At 29.0% G+C, this 18,484-nt stretch overlaps 1 protein-coding gene across 1 annotated transcript in view; it reads right to left on the reverse strand.

The window, feature by feature from the left end:
- Positions 1 to 18,484, reverse strand: part of LOC100202828 (endoplasmic reticulum aminopeptidase 1) — a 69,741-nt gene that overhangs the window by 31,645 nt on the left and 19,612 nt on the right. Inside the window, exons 3-6 of the mRNA XM_065805240.1 lie at positions 9,046 to 9,171; positions 5,589 to 5,709; positions 4,514 to 4,543; positions 2,822 to 2,946 (exon numbers count right to left, since the gene is read on the reverse strand). Of these exons, the coding sequence (XP_065661312.1) occupies positions 2,822 to 2,946; positions 4,514 to 4,543; positions 5,589 to 5,709; positions 9,046 to 9,171 (402 nt within the window). The remainder of the gene's footprint in view (positions 1 to 2,821; positions 2,947 to 4,513; positions 4,544 to 5,588; positions 5,710 to 9,045; positions 9,172 to 18,484) is intronic.

Genomic DNA, 18,484 nt, shown 5'->3' on the forward strand with positions numbered 1-18,484 from the left:
TTGCTGTTGTAAGCATGCTGTCGAAGTCATCCCATAAACTACTTGGCTTGGAGGCTGCAGGTGATGTCCGACCAGAACCTGAACCAGGACCAGCACTTCCAAAAGCAGGAGCGGGAGCACCAGCACTAGCAGATGTTCCTACAAAGTATTATATAATATAAATGATGTAAAACTAAAATAGCAAACAGAAATGAAAACCTATGCATTATTGTTTTATTATTCATCTGTAATTAAATTAAACCACAATGCAGTAAATCTGAAAGTTGAATCTGAACTGCAGGCCATTACCATTACCATCAAGTCTTAATCTGTGTTAAGCACGTAACATAAAACGTAATTATATTGTACTTTGTATTAAGTTCGTGTCATGATCGCTCAAGGCACAATGTCCACCTCCACCAACACCAGTACCGCCACGAGATCGGAATTCCTTAGAGTACTGATGAAGATTGTCTACAACAGTAGCTTGCTGATGTTCAGAGAAGAAGATGGATTTGTAGCGTGGATCAAGAAATGTACATGCTGCATCAGGCAAAGCTGATATGAATTGCGGAAATCATCGGTCTAGTTTTAACTTTAATTTTCGAGCAATAAGTACACCACAACCCTTATGTGAAGGATCATTGATGAATCGCTGCAATTGCTGATTTAAGCCATGCGAAGCCGGAGTTTTCATAAACAACGTTGGGTAGTTCTTGCCACATAATTCTCTACTTGCTTGTTCAAATGGAGCAAGAATTGTGTGATAGCCTTCAGCAAGCTTCCAGTCTGCATTAGTCAAATTATCAATTTTTTCACTTATTGCTAGCTCTGCAGATATAGCATTTTTTTCTTCGCATAGTCTCTTCAACATAATGTAATCCGAGTTCCACCTAGTAGCAACATTGATTATCAGTTCTCGTTCTACCTTTCCTAATCGCTTCTGCTCTCTGTGCTAATTCTGTGTAGCCTGGCAGCTATGGTGATAATGTGACACAATACGACGGCTTTTGGAAAGGACAGTCTGCATTCCATCAATTTCACTTACGGCATTATTGATGGTTAATTGTAAAGTGTGATCAAAACAAGAAAGATCATAAATGATTGTGAGAGATTCATGGCACTTTTCATATTACTGCCATTATCACGCAACGCATATATTGGAACAGTCTGAGGAAGCTCCCAATTATCAATAGTCGTATCTAAAGATTCAAGAATGCTTTCGCCGGGATGTTCTCCTGGAAACGGCTTGTTTTCTAATGCAAATGTCTTTAGCTCAAATTCAGGGCTTACATATGACAGACAGAAAGAAATAAATGGATCTTGCGCCCTTGAAGTTCACAGGTCAGTTGTGAATTAATATGAAGGAATGTCTTCAAAATCTCGATATATTTCATTAGCGGTTTTCTGTTTTACACTACAATATAACTCAGGTACAACTGATCTTGAAAACGTAGTTCTGCTTGGCACCAGATATTGTGGTTCCATTAATTTCATCAGTTCTTTGAATCCTCTGCCTTTTACAAAGTCGTAGAGCATCATGTCTAGAGCAAGCATGCAACCAACCGAATTCGTTATAGCAATGGCATTTGGATGACTTGACGACCAATGTGCTTTCTTATTAAAAAGGTCATCAACTTTACTTTGCTTCTTATTTTCATTTTTCAGTTCTTGTTCTGCAAGTTTTCTTTTACGATTCTCTTCATTTCTCGCTACACACTCTTTATGCGCTTTCGGATGAGCAGCACGTAAGTGAGCATAAAGACCTGTTGTTGCTCCAGTTGGACACTGAACAGGTAACTTGCATGTTCCTATTTTGCAAATGCCTATAATTCTATTGCCATTCGTTTTTTGTCTACTAAAAAATTCCCAGACAATACTTAGACAATTACCATCGTTACTATCCGCCATTGTGAAACTGTATAACTTTTTTCTTTCACTTTTAAACGATAAAATTCGATTAACTTTGGATTCGCTTCGAAACAAAGATACTATACTTCGAAAATTGGAATTGTTCGAAACTAAAAAAAAAGTTTGATTCGAAACAAAACTAAAAGTCAGTTTCGAATTCGCAATCGAAGTTTCGAATTTCGCACATCACTAATATATATATAAACTTTATTTTTCAAAATATATTATTTTTGAATTTTTTTTACTATTCATACTTTCAGCTTTATATAATTAACAGATTGTGCGATATTGAAAAAGTGAAAACAGAAAATTTCTTATAATTTGGAAAGAACTTTGAATAAAAAAGTTATATAAATTAAAAAAAAATTAGATTTTTTTTTCTAGGATTTTCTTTTTTAAAAAAAAAAATAAATTCCTTGTAAACATGTTATAACTTATAACACTGCATCAAAAATATTAATAAAGCGTACATTTAACTTTTTTGCCTTAAGGCAAAAAAAGCACAACAGTATATATTTTTAATAAAACGGTATTTGGAAAATTAAATCTTTGTTTGTCACAAAAAAAAGCGCTGGTAAAGTAATTAATTTGAGTTTTTTTTTTTCAACAAGTAATATTTTTTGTTTGTTAATAACTTTTTAAAAGCAAAAAATCAATATTTGCAATTTTTAAAACATGATATATATATATATATATATATATATATATATATATATATATATATATATATATATATATATATATATATATATATAAGAACTTTTTATATTCACATAGTATATCGCAGGCATTTTATGAGCTGATTTGTGTCATTAATTTAAAAAAAGATTGAAAGATCATTAGTGCTAAAATGATACATTCATAGAAAGATTCTATTTAACTAAAAAGATATTTATAACACTTATGTTATCAAAATATTTTAAGGTGTCACCTGATGCGCAAGTTCATGAGCAATAACAACAGCCACCCATTGCTTGTTTGCTGAACTTGATTCTTTTTCATCATACAAAATTGAAGTTAGCCGATAAGTAATCAAACCCCAGTTCTCCATAGCACCTGTAAAAACAAATAGTTTTATAAAAATAATATTTTTTAGAAATCTGTTGAATAAAAAATTTTAATTTCAAAATTGAAACACCCTAACTTTTTTAATACAATGTATAAATTCTGAAAATATTAATACACATTGTATTAATATTTTCAGAATTTATACATTGTATTAAAAAAGTTAGGGTGTTTCAATTTTGATGTATACAATGTAAAAATACAGTCATAAAAAATTCACACTGACTTTTCAAAATTTCATTTTAGTAATTAAAATCTAATACTTATATACTAATTTTAAAACATTGTTTTATAGGAGCCCAAGGTAATTCACAAGGTAATTCTCAAGGTAATTCTTAAATTAATTCACAAGGTAATTCAAACAGCTATAACAGTCTATGATAATTATGGAACAAATTTTTTATCTGAAATTATAGGATTGTCATTCGGGCTTGCTTGATTTGCTTAAATTGGGATTTTTCATCAAGGTTAACACAAGTTCTTTCACTTCTGCAACTTTTCTTAATTTATCATAAAGATCTACATCATCATTTGTACACAAAAATTCATTAATAAGAAAAGTTGATTTGAAGCTCAAACGTGTTGCAATATTTCTTAAGCAAAATTAAGACTTCAGGACATTTGCTGAGACCATCAGAAACCAATAGAAATTCATCACATGAGCTAAGCAATGTTGAGGTTCTTCACAACCCAGTAGTCTAGAAGTCAGTAGTCATTCATTATGCTTGCAGCACCATCATGAACATTATGCAAACGTAACTTCTCATACTGTTTGCTAAACATACCTTTAATAACATCCTTCATAAAATTCGCAATATTTTCTACAGTGTGGTTTTCCAGTGGTGCACAAGCTAAAGCAAAAATTTTTTCATCTCATTCACATGTGATTACTGAACACTTTACACCATTTGAGTATTTCAAAACATTCTTTACACTGGTCTTGACTGCTTTAAACATAACATTAAAAAATCTTGGACCCGTCACCGCTTTAAATGTCAAACTTGTATTGCCAACTTAAATTCAAATTTTAATTCTGTATCAATGGCAAATAATTTTTTTAGTTCAAAAAAGAGAGAGCCAATCTGCTCTGTAAACTTTTTATTTGTAAGACAGAAGACCAAGATAACTTCTCTGCTTTGTTACCTAAGTTCAACATCTAAGTTCCTCTGAGAATTAATCAGCATGTTAATGCTAACATAAAAGTTGATCCTAAAAAGTTAGTAGATCCTAAAGTTAAAGAAGACGATTATGGACTGATGATATTCCATAAAGAGACATTTCCACGGGCTTTGCTTAGATCCAGTGTGCATCAAATGTGTGCACATACCTGGAAATTGTTTTTGATTACAAATGAATCACTTATTGTTAGGTACTCTGAAAAGTCAGGAGAAAGTTGGAATAAATACATTATTATATCAGGCTTATAAATTGGGAATGTAAAAAAATGTTTAATATTGATATATTTTGAATTCAAATATATTTAATTTCAAGTATGATATCCCCAAAAATTTTATTTACTCTTAGATGTGATTTATCTTATAATGAAAATGCAACTAACCTGCAGCAAAATCTGGTATAGCTATTAAATCTAAAAGTACAAAAATAAAAATACAAAAAGTTAAATATTAATTAATACAAATAAAAAAGAAATACAGAACATAAAATTATACACAAAGAAACTCTGGGTAACTTGTGGTTTAACTTAAATTAATAAAATCAATAAGTTCCTATCATAAACACCAAAGTAAACAAATTTGGTGAAACAAATGTTGATACAGATATAACATTGATTTATATCTGTATCAAAATTTGTATGAAAATAATACTCTTGAGCTATAGTGTATTTCACATATAACACATGCTATGCTTCTCAATTACATATTTTTATAACAACTTTAAGTCTGGTGTTCAAATCCAGTCATTTTAATATAAGTAATTAACAGGAGAAAATCACTTAAAGCCAAGTAGCTCTCATTACCAACAGAAAAATTAAAAAATAATTTTGTAATAATTGCCTATAATTTCTGACAAGCCACACTCTCTGTACAAGCATTCAGATTGGTTATAGCATAATTCAGATTCTCCATATTCTCAATAATTCAAAATAGTTATGTGGCTACAATTTTTTTTGTATTTTTGTTATGTGGCTACAATTTTTTTTGCATTTTTGGTGAACTCTTCTTTTAATATTAAACATTATTGAAAAATAATACTAGCACTTAAAGATGATAATCTTTAGCCGTGTTGAAGCCAGCTTACATAGGAGAAGAAAAAATCAGATATACAAATCTGAGTTTTCCTTTTCTTAGCTAAGCCCAATTTAATTGTAAGGGTAGAGAGCTTTTAAAAATTGTAAGGGAAGAGAGAGCTTATAAAAATTATAAGGGTAAAGAGTGCTTATAAAAATTGCAAGGGTAGAGAGAGCTTATAAAAATTGTACCACCTGTTCAAACCAGACAATTGTTAAACCATGGATGTTAAGCATAAAAACTACCTGCTCAAACCATGCAAGTGTGGAGACCATGAAGCATAAAAAAATATTTTTTGCCATTTCTTATTTGACATGCATCATTAATTTATACCATAAAATATACACACATCTAATGAAATTAAACAGAATGTAAACAACATACCTTGCTTTGGTAAAGGAAAATTAACTTGGAAAAACGTTTCATAATAATCAAGTACTTTTGGTGCAGCATATATTGCAAAGTTTGCTTGTTCAATTTGTTCTTTAGGAGCCCAAACTTTAACCTGAATTAAAACTTTTCTTTAAAAAGAAATTATTAACTCATTAAAATACCTTGTTTCACTAACTTAAAACAATTGTTATATCACTGGTTTTTCTTGTTTTGTTTTTTTATTACTAATTTCACCTCCAAAAGGCTCCACTACAGTCAAAGAGATTATTTTTATTTATTTATTTGTAACTCTCTTTCAATCCTTAACTTTGATATACAAATCTTGTTGAACTGTGCAGAAACAGTTTGAGGGGGTATTTCTAGAGAGACGTAGTATGGAATTAAAAAATAAATAACAACACATACTTAACTGTAAAAATACTAAATATCCTTCTATTAAGATACCATTTGAAATTTGTTTTAAAAAATCAGACAAAATCAATAACATAAGTTGACATAATAAGTTTTTATCTTGAAATGTAAAATTAAAAAGAACTATAACTTTAAAAAAAGTAAGAACACATTCTACCACCTCTAAATACATCCATACTCCTCAACATCTCCTGTTTTCTAACCATCAATTTTAAACTTTTGTTTACTGCTGATGGTTGAAACAAATTAAAAACAGTTAAAATGGTAAAAAATTATTAAAACTTCCAATATTTTTTTCACTTTAATAATTTTTGTTATTGATATCTTTTTAATTTAATTTTTATATTATTCTTTTAAAACATAATTAATACTCATAATCAAAAATATTTTTTTCTGTGGCATTAACTTTTAAGACAACGATAAGTTGAACATTTATCAACATACACCCAGTGTTTCACAGGAACGGGGTAACGATAAGTTTAACATTTACCAACATACACCCAGTGTTTCACAGGAAGACGAGCTTAGTTTATTTTTTCTCTTTATTAAAGTTTAGAACATTATTAAACATTATTAAACAAAGAACAATTTACTTTTAATGATTGTTTTTAAACAATCATTAAAAGTAAATTTGAGTATATTTTAATAAACTCAAACTTGAAACTGAGTATATTTTAATATACTCAAACTTGATTTAAATTATATTGTTTTTTTTGCTAATTTAAAAATATCAGTTTTCGTGAAAATGTAAACAAGTAAATAATTAAGCACTCAAAAACCATTTTATTCTTTGTATTAACATTTGAACTTTGTTTTTTTGTTTGTTTTTTTAATTTGTTTCAGAAGATTAACATTTATAAAAAATACATAAAAATATATAAATAAAAAAAATAACAGTTTATTAATACTTATAAAAATTCATTAGAAGCGTTTTGTTACTTCATTAAAAAGTGTTTCGATAATATAAAAGTATTAAAGACCAAGCTTTTTTAATTGTAACAGCTTTCTAAAACATTTGTCTTTTTTTTCAACAAAATTTTGTTTAACTTTTTAAATGTATTAACTTTCAACAATTATAAAAATTGTGCAGAACTCATCAGCAGCTGACGAACGTCGAAGAACAAACTGCCTTCGTAGCATCTCCACTTTGGATGACCTTCAGACAGAGTTGACAAAAATATTTACCTTGAGTAGGATTGGTTTGTACCTTCGTCTTTGCGAAGGTACAAACCAATCCTACTCAAGGTAAATATTTTTGCGAAAAAAAATTTTTTCGCAAAAAAAAATGCGAAAAAAAAACAATGATAGAATGTTTGCAAAGTCATTTATTGACGACATGTTTGAAGTTTGCAAATTATTTGGACCAAAAACTGTGCTTTTCATTTCCAATGATGATAAAGCCAGGGTTCCATTGGATCTTGCTGCAGCAAGCCTTCAGGCGCCGTTGCTGATGCATATGGAATACAAGGTCAAACTCATGGATCACGACTTTGTCGTTGGCCCACAGCACAAATTGATCCCATCAGTGTATGGCATATGCAAAGTTAACAAAACTGGAAATGTATTTTACAGTGGGGACACTTTCATACGCATAAGAAGTGGGAAACACGATACATCAAATGCTTTTACACATGCTTTTGATGTTAGAGAGCATTTTAAAACCAAGTTAATTGAACGTAGACCAATTATGTTAATGGAGACTGATGGAGCTCAGGTTGAGGCACCACACTTCCCTAAAACCTTAGCAACTGCTGTTGATCTCTTCCGCTTGCTTGATTTAGATGCCCTTCTTCATGGTTTAAATGCAGCTGGGCTTTCGGCGTTTAACCCCGTCGAAAAAAGAATGGCACCTCTTTCTCATGATTTGGCTGGAATAATTCTTCCTCATGATTATTTTGGCAACCACCTTGATTCTTCAGGAATAACAATCGACCGAAAATTGGAGCTAGAGAACTTTTAAAAAGCGGCTACTATTTTAGCCCAAGTTTAGGAGAAAACAGTCATTGATGGGTATCCTGCTTATTGCCAGGCTGTACCAGTTGGAAAAGCATATGAACCACCTACTCCTGATCCTGTTTGGGTAGAAAAACATTGTCAGCAATCGCGATATAGCCTTCAAATCGTAAAATGCCAAGACAAGTCAAGCTGCACACCATTTCAAACAAACTGGATGAAAAACCTCCCCCAACGTTTCATTCCATTTCCAGCCATTTACAAATACTGCGAGAATGGTTATAAAGCAATAGAGCCGCCTACATATTTTAAAAACGTATCAAACCAATCAACATTTGCACCACTGACACATCGCCTTTTGCTACATGATATACCTACAGAAGGATTAAAATACAAAATAATACCATTTGATCTGTATAGCCCATCGTTGAAAGAAAAGCTATCAAACGGAGTTTGCGTTAACTGCAATAAATACTGGCCAAGTAAGGCTGCAATGAAACGGCATAAAAAAGCACATAAAAAACAAAATAAAACAATTGAATTGGAGAGTGAGAAGAGTGTAAGTGAAAGTATATATATTAATAAAAGTGAAGATGTCAGTGAGAAGGTTGTCAATAAAAGTGTGGAAGCTGAGTTCATGCCTGCATTTGATAATATGTTTGACTTATTTAAGTCACCATTTGTAGAAATATAAAATATAACATAAACGCAAGAATCCTTTTTTATAATAATATTCTTTATTTTTATTATTAACTTTCCGGATTTTAATTAAGTACAGAGAAATGTCGAAATAACTAGATATTTTTTGGTTTTTAATGTTTTATAGCAGCCGTGGCACAGTGGTTAGAGCATTGGACTTGTAAACCAAGGGTTACAAGTCCAATGCTCTAACCACTGCCACTAACTTAGAGCACCTAAATAACTAAAAAAAAAAGTTATGCATTCAGGGGGGCTTTATTTTGGAATAAATAATTATTATATAAAAAACATGATACTAGCTGAAACACTTATTTTAACATAAACATGAAATATTGAAATTTTTTCATGATGCCTCTTTTGAAAAAATTGAAAAAAAACTTTTAACCTCTATTCCTCTAGATGTTTTCGCACTTTTGTAACCATAATCACAAACAACAAAAGCTACTAAATAAGTGCTCATCATTAAACTTTGCTGAAAATGATCTTCTTTGAGTCCATCTGTCCTGTTAATCTAAATTAAATAATCAAAAATAAATTAACACTACATATATGTGTAAATAATTAAAAATAATTACTACATACAAAAAAAAAACCCACATAAATGCATATGTATATGTACTTATTTTTAATTAGGATAATTAAGAATAAACTACTATATCATCTTATATATTATTGCTGAACTTAATAGTAGTAGTAACAGTAGTAGTAGTTGTAGTAGTAGTAGTAGTAGTAGTAGTAGTAGTAGTAGTAGTAGTAGTAGTAGTAGTAGTAGTAGTAGTAGTAGTAGTAATAATAGTAGTAGTAATAGTAGTAGTTGAAGTAGTAGTAGCAAGTAGTAGTAGTAGTAGTAGTAGTAGTAGTAGTAATAGTAGTAGTAGTAATAGTAGTAGTAGTAATAGTAGTAGTTGTAATAGTAACAGTAGTAATAGTAGTAGTAGTAATAGTAGTAGTTGTAATAGTAGTAGTAGTAATAGTAGTAGTAGTAGTAGTAGTAGTAGTAGTAGTAGTAGTAGTAGTAGTAATAATAGTAGTAGTAATAGTAGTAGTTGAAGTAGTAGTAGCAAGTAGTAGTAGTAGTAGTAGTAGTAGTAGTAGTAGTAGTAGTAGTAGTAGTAGTAGTAGTAGTAGTAGTAGTAATAGTAGTAGTAATAGTAGTAGTTGAAGTAGTAGTAGCAGTAGTAGTAGTAGTAGAAGTAGTAGTAGTAGTAGTAGTAGTAGTAGTAGTAGTAGTAGTAGTAGTAGTAGTAATAGTAGTAGTAGTAATAGTAGTAGTTGTAATAGTAGTAGTAGTAATAGTAGTAGTAGTAGTAGTAGTAGTAGTAGTAGTAGTAGTAGTAGTAGTAGTAGTAGTAGTAGTAGTAGTAGTAGTAGTAGTAGTAGTAATAATAGTAGTAGTAATAGTAGTAGTTGAAGTAGTAGTAGCAAGTAGTAGTAGTAGTAGTAGTAGTAGTAGTAGTAGTAGTAGTAGTAGTAGTAGTAGTAATAGTAGTAGTAATAGTAGTAGTTGAAGTAGTAGTAGCAGTAGTAGTAGTAGTAGTAGAAGTAGTAGTAGTAGAAGTAGTAGTAGTAGTAGCAGTAGTAGTAGTAGTAGTAGTAGTAGTAGTAGTAGTAGTAGTAGTAGTAGTAGTAGTAGTAGTAGTAGTAATAGTAGTAGTAGTAATAGTAGTAGTAGTAATAGTAGTAGTTGTAATAGTAGTAGTAGTAATAGTAGTAGTAGTAGTAGTAGTAGTAGTAGTAGTAGTAGTAGTAGTAGTAGTAGTAGTAGTAGTAGTAATAGTAGTAGTAATAGTAGTAGTTGAAGTAGTAGTAGCAGTAGTAGTAGTAGTAGTAGAAGTAGTAGTAGTAGAAGTAGTAGTAGTAGTAGCAGTAGTAGTAGTAGTAGTAGTAGTAGTAGTAGTAGTAGTAGTAGTAGTAATAGTAGTAGTAGTAATAGTAGTAGTAGTAATAGTAGTAGTTGTAATAGTAGTAGTAGTAATAGTAGTAGTAGTAGTAGTAGTAGTAGTAGTAGTAGTAGTAGTAGTAGTAGTAGTAGTAGTAGTAGTAGTAGTAGTAGTGTCACACTTATTTGTGTTTGACACGGTACTCTTGGCAGCCGTTAAAGCCAAGGTAATGGCGAAAAAAAGTCTCTCTGCACTTTTTTATAAGTAAGTATTAGAAATTTATATACAGATATGTATATAAATTACGCAAATGTAAATATTCTTTTTGTATAGCATTACATACAAACGTCTGTAAATGTAAATGTCTTTAGCATAAGTTAAGTTTAATGGTGGTATATGAAGCAATCATGTATAATATATGTATAATATGAGAAAACTTTTGAATTTCATTTTAACAATTAGAAGCCTTTTTTTGCAAAGTATACTTTTTTGCTATAAATATATATGGCAAAATTAAAAATATAAAAATGTATTATGCTAAGGGGTGGATTGAACCCTCAGAAACAACACTTATGACAGCTCACTAAACCACTGAGTATACTTAAATGTATATTGAAGATATATATTTAAATGAAAAACAAACCATTTTATAAATCTCTTATATTTTACGGGTGTGGGCAGCTAGGATATATGTGAATAGGACTGAAAATTTCCTAAAATTTTGCAGAAAATTTCTGGGAAATTTTGCTCAAATCTTCCAGAATATTTCAATAAATTTTAATTGCAATAAACTTATAGTTATTATATAGTTTTATAAAATTCATTTCTTTAATAAATATGCATTTTATCATCGTAGTATTTGAGTATTCTTTAAATTTCAACAAAAAATAAAAAATAATAAAGTTCCACACGCAAAAAATACACATCTTTGTCAAATTTTTATAATCAATTTAGATATCGCACATTTTTTTAAAAAGCAATAAAATGCTCAAATTGTTATATGTTACTTTTACTTACATTACTTTTATGAAACAACAAAAAGTAGATGTTTTCCAAGTTAGCTTGTCATTTGAGCTTGTGTTTAACATATTTCTAGCTTTTACTCAACTACTATGTAAAATATTCACAAATGACGAATAATAAAATCTTTCTTAGATTAACAAGTTTTATTGTATATTATTTTTGTGGGGTGCTTCAAAGAAACAAAGATTTTTTATGTGTAAAGATTGCATAAAAAGGCGATTTTAGAGGGAGAGTGTGTGTGTGTGTGGGAGGAGAAGGGGGAGGGGGAGGTTTCCTAACCTTTCTTCCCCAAAGAAGATGATTTTTAAGTTATAGTTGGCTAGCCAGGTATTTGACACAATTCAGTCGGGTGAATTTTAGTTTTTAAGGACCTTTTTAATTTTTTATTTTTAAGAAACCAATCTACTTTAAGGATTTACCTAGTCAAGTCTTAAAAGCACTTATTTAAACATAGCGGTGGAATTTATGAGCTCGAAATCAATAGTATTTTATTTTTATTGCTAACTGTATTTTTAAATGGTTCAAATTTAGCAAAAAAATATTTTTTACTTCTTAACTTTCATTAATCAATAATGTCTTTAAATCAAGAAAAAATTGTAATATACTGTAAATACTCAATCAAGTCTTTTTATATATAATTTTACAGTTTTTAGTAATTTGTAGGCCAATATAATAGATATTAAAAATGTCCCATCCCCTTTACCGATGGGGGTGGAAATGTTTAACCATAACTTGGTTTCACATTTTGCTTGTGTTTGATTTCTTAAAAAATTTTTTAGAATGTTTTGAATTTTAATGCCTATTTCTGCATTACTTAGACCTAATGTATTTGTTGAGTATTGGTTTGAAAACTGGTTAAAAGCCCCCAATAAAAGTTGATAAACCAACTATTAGTTTTTCAATGTGATACTTATATTTTGGTAATAGTGTATACACCCATTGTGTGTAATATGATAATGTAATTACTTTATATATTTTGTTGTTAATCATAAGGCATAATAAAAGAACTGTTTTATATAAATAAAAATAAAAATAAAAATAATATATTATATTACAGGCCTTGTGATGAAGCGGGAGCAATCACTCCGCGCACATGAAACACACTTGTAAATTTGAGAGTAAAAAATCGCACTCGCCTGAAGAACTTGTAAAAGAGATATTATAAGTTGATTTTATAGAAAATATTTTTAGTCAATTTTTTTTGCTGAAGTCAAAATAAGTTTAAACAGTAGAGTTTGCATATTGTTAAAGAAGTTTAATTCATAGTAAAGTATGTCAAGCATAATTTATGCGTGAGGTACTTTAATTTTAATTTATTTACTTAAATATTTTATAAGTTAAAATTAAAAATCTCAGCGCAAGAGAGCCAATGATTTATTTTTTTCTATTTGAAAGCTAAACTCAGAAAGTGGTTTATTTTTTAAATTCCAGTTGAACTTTATCATATTATCCGCTTAATTGTACCCTGGTTCGAACCATTCGCTAACTCGTACAGTTTTTTAGGGTTCATTTGACAAAAAACTTTGCTTAACTAGAACTTTTACTTTGAATTGCATAAAAGTCCATGTAATAAAATACCAAAACTTGCAACACTTCAATAAAAATAATAAATTTATATGTTTAAAAACTAAATATATAGCGTAATATTTATAAATCTTATAAATATCTAGCTTAATAATTTATCATACTAAAACTTCACTTATAGATTCGATTTCTTACAGGTTTGATCACATTATATTATTTAAAGACTATTATATTTAAAATTCAAAAACATCAAATAAAATTCAAAATGTTAAAATATATAATATTTTTGTGTCAAATATTATTTAATAAACTTAATATTTTCACTAATATCTTTGAATTGCTTAAGCTTATATTGAAATTGAAGCTAAACGAAAAACTAAGTCTCCTAACCTCCATAAGTCCGACATTTTTGAAAAGTCTGACATATGGAGAGCTTTGCTTAATTCATTAAGTCAGACAAAATATAAATCTCTTCAGAGTCCGGGTTAACAGAATTCTGCTGTTTATTATTATATTAATATTAATATTTTTAATAATAATTATTAAAAATATTAATAATAATAATATTTTGCTATCTGTTATTATTAATAACATTAAAAATATCAGTATTAATAATATTCTAATGTTTATTATTATTAATAATATTAATAATAATAAACAGCAGAATCCCGTTAACACAGACTCTGAAGAGATTTATATTTTGTCTGACTTAACGAATTTGGCAAAACTTTCCATGTGTCAGACTTGTCAGACTTATGGAATTTAGGAGACTTAGTATTCTGAATTTTTTTGTTATAATTTTAATTTTTAGTTTCAATAAACAATATGTAAAACAAATATATTTGTTATACGTATTGTTTATTAAAACTTTTAAAAGCATGCTCACAAGCAACACAAGAAAAAATGTAACGTCACTAATTTCATGCTTTCATGACCTGGTTTTTACTGAAGTAACAAATGCATTACTCAAAATATATGTCAGTATATAAGTTATTTATATATTATATTTGTATAAGTATATATATACTTACCAGGGATAAACCCAGACCAGAGCAGTATTGGCACCCAAAAGAAAGCGCCCAAAAAATTATTTTATTTTTTAATTTTTCTTTTGCTTTTTTATTGAAGTTAAAAAAAATCGGTTTTAAATGCATTAGTATATAAATAATTTTCACTTTATTTTAGCTTCATTATTTTTTCTTTAGGAAAATATAATGAATTAAAAAGCAATTGCTTTTTTCGCGTAATTATGTGACATAACTGTTCTTTGGTTACTAATTGAATATTAGTTTAAAAAAAATGAAAGTTGAAAATTACGAAACTTAATTTTTAAAAACTTGCTACGAAATTTTATAACAATAAAATGTATAAAAAGTTAGATTTTTCGAAAAATAGAGTAATTTTAAAATATCTATTCAGAGTAAAGATTTTTTGTTGGCAATTAAGAGTGAACTGTGTTAAGAGTGAAATAAATGAACAAAATAAAAATTTTCGATCTTAACTTTTGTGCAAATTTAGTTTTTGAATGAATGAACTTTTGATCTTTAGCTTGCTATTTTAGTAAACTTGAAGAAAAAGAAAAAAAAAACATAAACTTTGTCAGAAAGTTGTTTTTTCCAGTTGTTTTTTTTACTTTAAAAAAAATAAAAATAACAATTAAAATGACTTCAATTAAAGTTTTATTAAAATCTAATTATTTTTAAACTTCGATGTCTTTAATGTTTAGAAAAACCCATAGTAAATATTTATTAAACGTATTAAATGCTTATTAAACGTTATTTATATAATATATTTTTTATGTTGTTCAAAAAAATATATAACATTTTTAAAATTACGTTTACTGCATTTATCTCTACTTTAATTTAAAGGGCGCCTTAAATTATTTAAAGTAACATAGTTTTCTTATTGTAACTGAAGCAAAATGGTTGCTTAGTAACTAAAGCAACATGTTTGCATAATAAACATAACAAACAATGCCCATCGGTAAATTCATGTGTTCAAAGAAATGCTTTAAATCAACTCCTTACCTTAAACACAGATGATTAAAATGATGATTAAGAAAATTATAATTTGAAATCATCACCACAGCACCGGTTTTAACTAGGGGATGAGGAGAGGGTGATAGAATCTCAAAAACATCCCCTCCTCCCCCTCCTCATGTTCCCAAAAAAAAAAGCGGTATCCCCAAATAAACTCTGGGTTCGTCACTGCTTACACTAATATATATTATATTAGTATAAGTTTATTATATAATATTTATTAAGTATATAATCAAGTATATAAAAAATTATTCACTTGATAATAATTAAATTACACATTCAGTTTAAATTAGAATGCAGTTTCTTTTTTTTTTTTTTTTTTTTTTTTTTTTGTTATTCACCTCCTCAAGGCCAAGAAGGCCACTACAGATAAGGAGGCTACTTAATAGTGGTTATAACCCTCTCTCAACTCTATAAATCGGAAACACGAACCTCGACGAACAAGGCTGCTGCGCGGAGAAACAAGTTGAGCGCGGTACTACCAGGGACGTGGTGGGGATCGAACTCGGAACCTCTCGCTTATGAAGCGAGCGCTTTACCACTACACCACTACCGCGTTTTGTACAAACAATGAATGGAAAGGTATAAAGTCATTACTGCTAACAGATAGAATGGAATGTTTACTATTTTCAAAACATATTCGTCCAAATGAGAATAGAAAATTTAAATTGTAAAAATTAAAACTTAATAGAACTTTGAAAAATCAAAAGTTTTATTCTGCAATATTTTGTAAAAAGGTAAGATTTCTTTGCTTTATTGTTTTTTTTAATATTTCACACATCTTTTGTAAATAAAAGAAATATTCTTATTTTAATTTTTAACTATTATTTATTTTAAATTAAATTCAAAATGTTTTTGTTGTTTAGAATATCCGCATGTTAATTCAACTCCAAAAGGAAAAAAGTTAAGTTTTAGTAAATGGTGATATTTCATAGTTTTTATTTAATATCAAAGCTGCAGTAACATATTTTTTCTGGTAGATAGACAAATATATTAATTAAAAAACCAAAGCTTTTTTATGACATTTCCCAAACTTTATATGAAAAAAATTTAAACAAAAAATCGTCCACTCTTTTCATTGTATGCACTGGTATGTCTTTGAGTGACCCCCTGTATATTGCTCTCAAAGACTATATGCTGAGCGCGCATAATTGGTATCATTAATAACATGCTTCAGTTTCATGAGCATAAAATATCTTGCTGGGCAATTTTATTCATTGCATGCACTGCATTAGATAATAACCTGTCAAAAATGACAGGTTTTTTCTGTGTCATTTTAACTCCTCTTCATATAAGGCAAACTTTTGCATCCCTCACTTTGGTTTGGCCGCTATCATTAGCAATGCTTTCTGGATCTTTATCCAAATTCTTAATTACAACGAATGAAAAAGTAAAAAAATGATAATAATGTACACATTGTTCAATCAACATTCATCAATCTAACATTGCTACTGATTTGAATTTCTTCATCTTCATTTAACTAAGTTTTTAAAACACATTTTTGAATATTCATACAAAAAAAACCAGTATCTCTACATGTTCATTAGGGTATAGCGAGAATTTTTTTTCACTCTAAAAGCTTAGGAAAAGATGTATTTTAATAGAAAATTAAATTTTAAATACGGTTTCCTGAAATATTTTTTTGATCTGATGAAGTTTTAATACCCAAATTAGCACTTTTAAAAATTGAAAAAATATATAAAATCTCATAATAAAAAAATATGCCCTTCATTGTAATTTACAAAAAATTAAATGCAAATAATATTTTTAGACAACTGCAAGTTTGTTTAAAACTTGTTTCATAGCTATTATTTTGCATAGATCCAATCTGCAGTGCAGATTTTGCACTTTTCAGGGGGAGGAAGAGGCCCTCTCTTCTAAACCTTATAAAAAATATTAAATATATTTTTTATAAGGTTTTAATGAATAAAAAGTTCTTTAGACTTTCTAGTTCTTTAGACTTTCTTATTTTGTTTTAGAAATTAGAAAGAGGTGGTGTTAGTGATGCGATTTCAAATTAAACAGATGGTTTATCCCCTTCTTACCCAAATAATATTTTAATAACACTATTAAAACACTATGAAAAAATCAAATAAATAAGTCTATTGATATTAAAAGCCTAATAAAACTTCTTTCTTTGTTTTAAAGATGTCAACAACGTTGAGCTCTAATATACCCATCTCTTGCATCTGGTCCAAATAATGACATAGATTCTTCTGTCACTTGTTTTACAGCACACTCAGTATTTTGGGTATGAACTTTGACAGGAGTAATTAAAGGTATCAATCTTAGCAATAACAACTTAGTTTTAGTAGCAAAAAAGTAAAAACATGTACTTGTATTTCTTTATTTTCCCATTTAACTAGCTCTTGAAGAGCAGTTACTGCAAAGTTCAGTTTAGGTGTTTTTCTTGATCAAGTTTGCAAATTTCCAAGGATATCATTACCCCTTTGTTTTAAAATACAATCAACTGCAAAGTTGCAGTCTTCTGCATTAATACTGGACAACAAAGAGATTAAAATACTTTCATGGTTTGCATATCAAGATCCCAACTGGATGTAGGAAGTCTCAATTTCTTTTACCCTATCAGGTTGACTTCTAAAAACATAAAGACTATTCTCATGCCAGTAGTGAGTCATCTTGCATGACTTAAGGGGCCACATTGAGTTTTTCTTAGATTAGGTGGCAGCACACACATCTTAACTGATTTACATAGCTTGTAAAATTGTTTTTGATATGTTGACAAAATTTTTAGTATTGTTTATGAAATTTTAATAAAGTTCTTACAGACGAAGGTCTGTAAGAGGTCTTACAGACGGAGGTCTGTGAGAGCTTTGAATTCAGAATTAATCTGCTTTTAATAAAATGGATTACTCCATTTTATTAACACCAGAAAATTTTCCCCCACAAGACCTACAAATCCAGTAATACATTATGTTGGTCCATCAATTCCTTTTATTAAGCGACACAAAAATAACTCATTTGAAAGAAAGATGCATTTGGCACTTATATGCATATGTAGTGGCACTTGTGAATTAATAGCTTTTTAAGATGCGCTATAGCACTACCTTTTGAAGTACTATCTGCTCTAAGTACTAAACATTATTCAGTAAGATTATGTTGTTTTAGCAAAAAATAGACACCTTCAGCAATCTTTTTAGCTAGCTTATCTGAATCAATAGGTGCATCTGGGGTAAAATGAATGAGATATTGACCACCAGGTTCTAAAGTCACGGTAATGTGTTGTTCTTTGATAGTGATAGTATGTTACTGTGCATTTGAATCATTAATCATTGCTCTTGGTGAATCTTTCCTTCCATCAAATTAAACACCAATATTATCTGCATTTAAAAGTTTT

This window comes from Hydra vulgaris, chromosome 09, assembly GCF_038396675.1.
Source record: "Hydra vulgaris chromosome 09, alternate assembly HydraT2T_AEP".
Lineage (NCBI taxonomy): Eukaryota > Metazoa > Cnidaria > Hydrozoa > Anthoathecata > Hydridae > Hydra > Hydra vulgaris.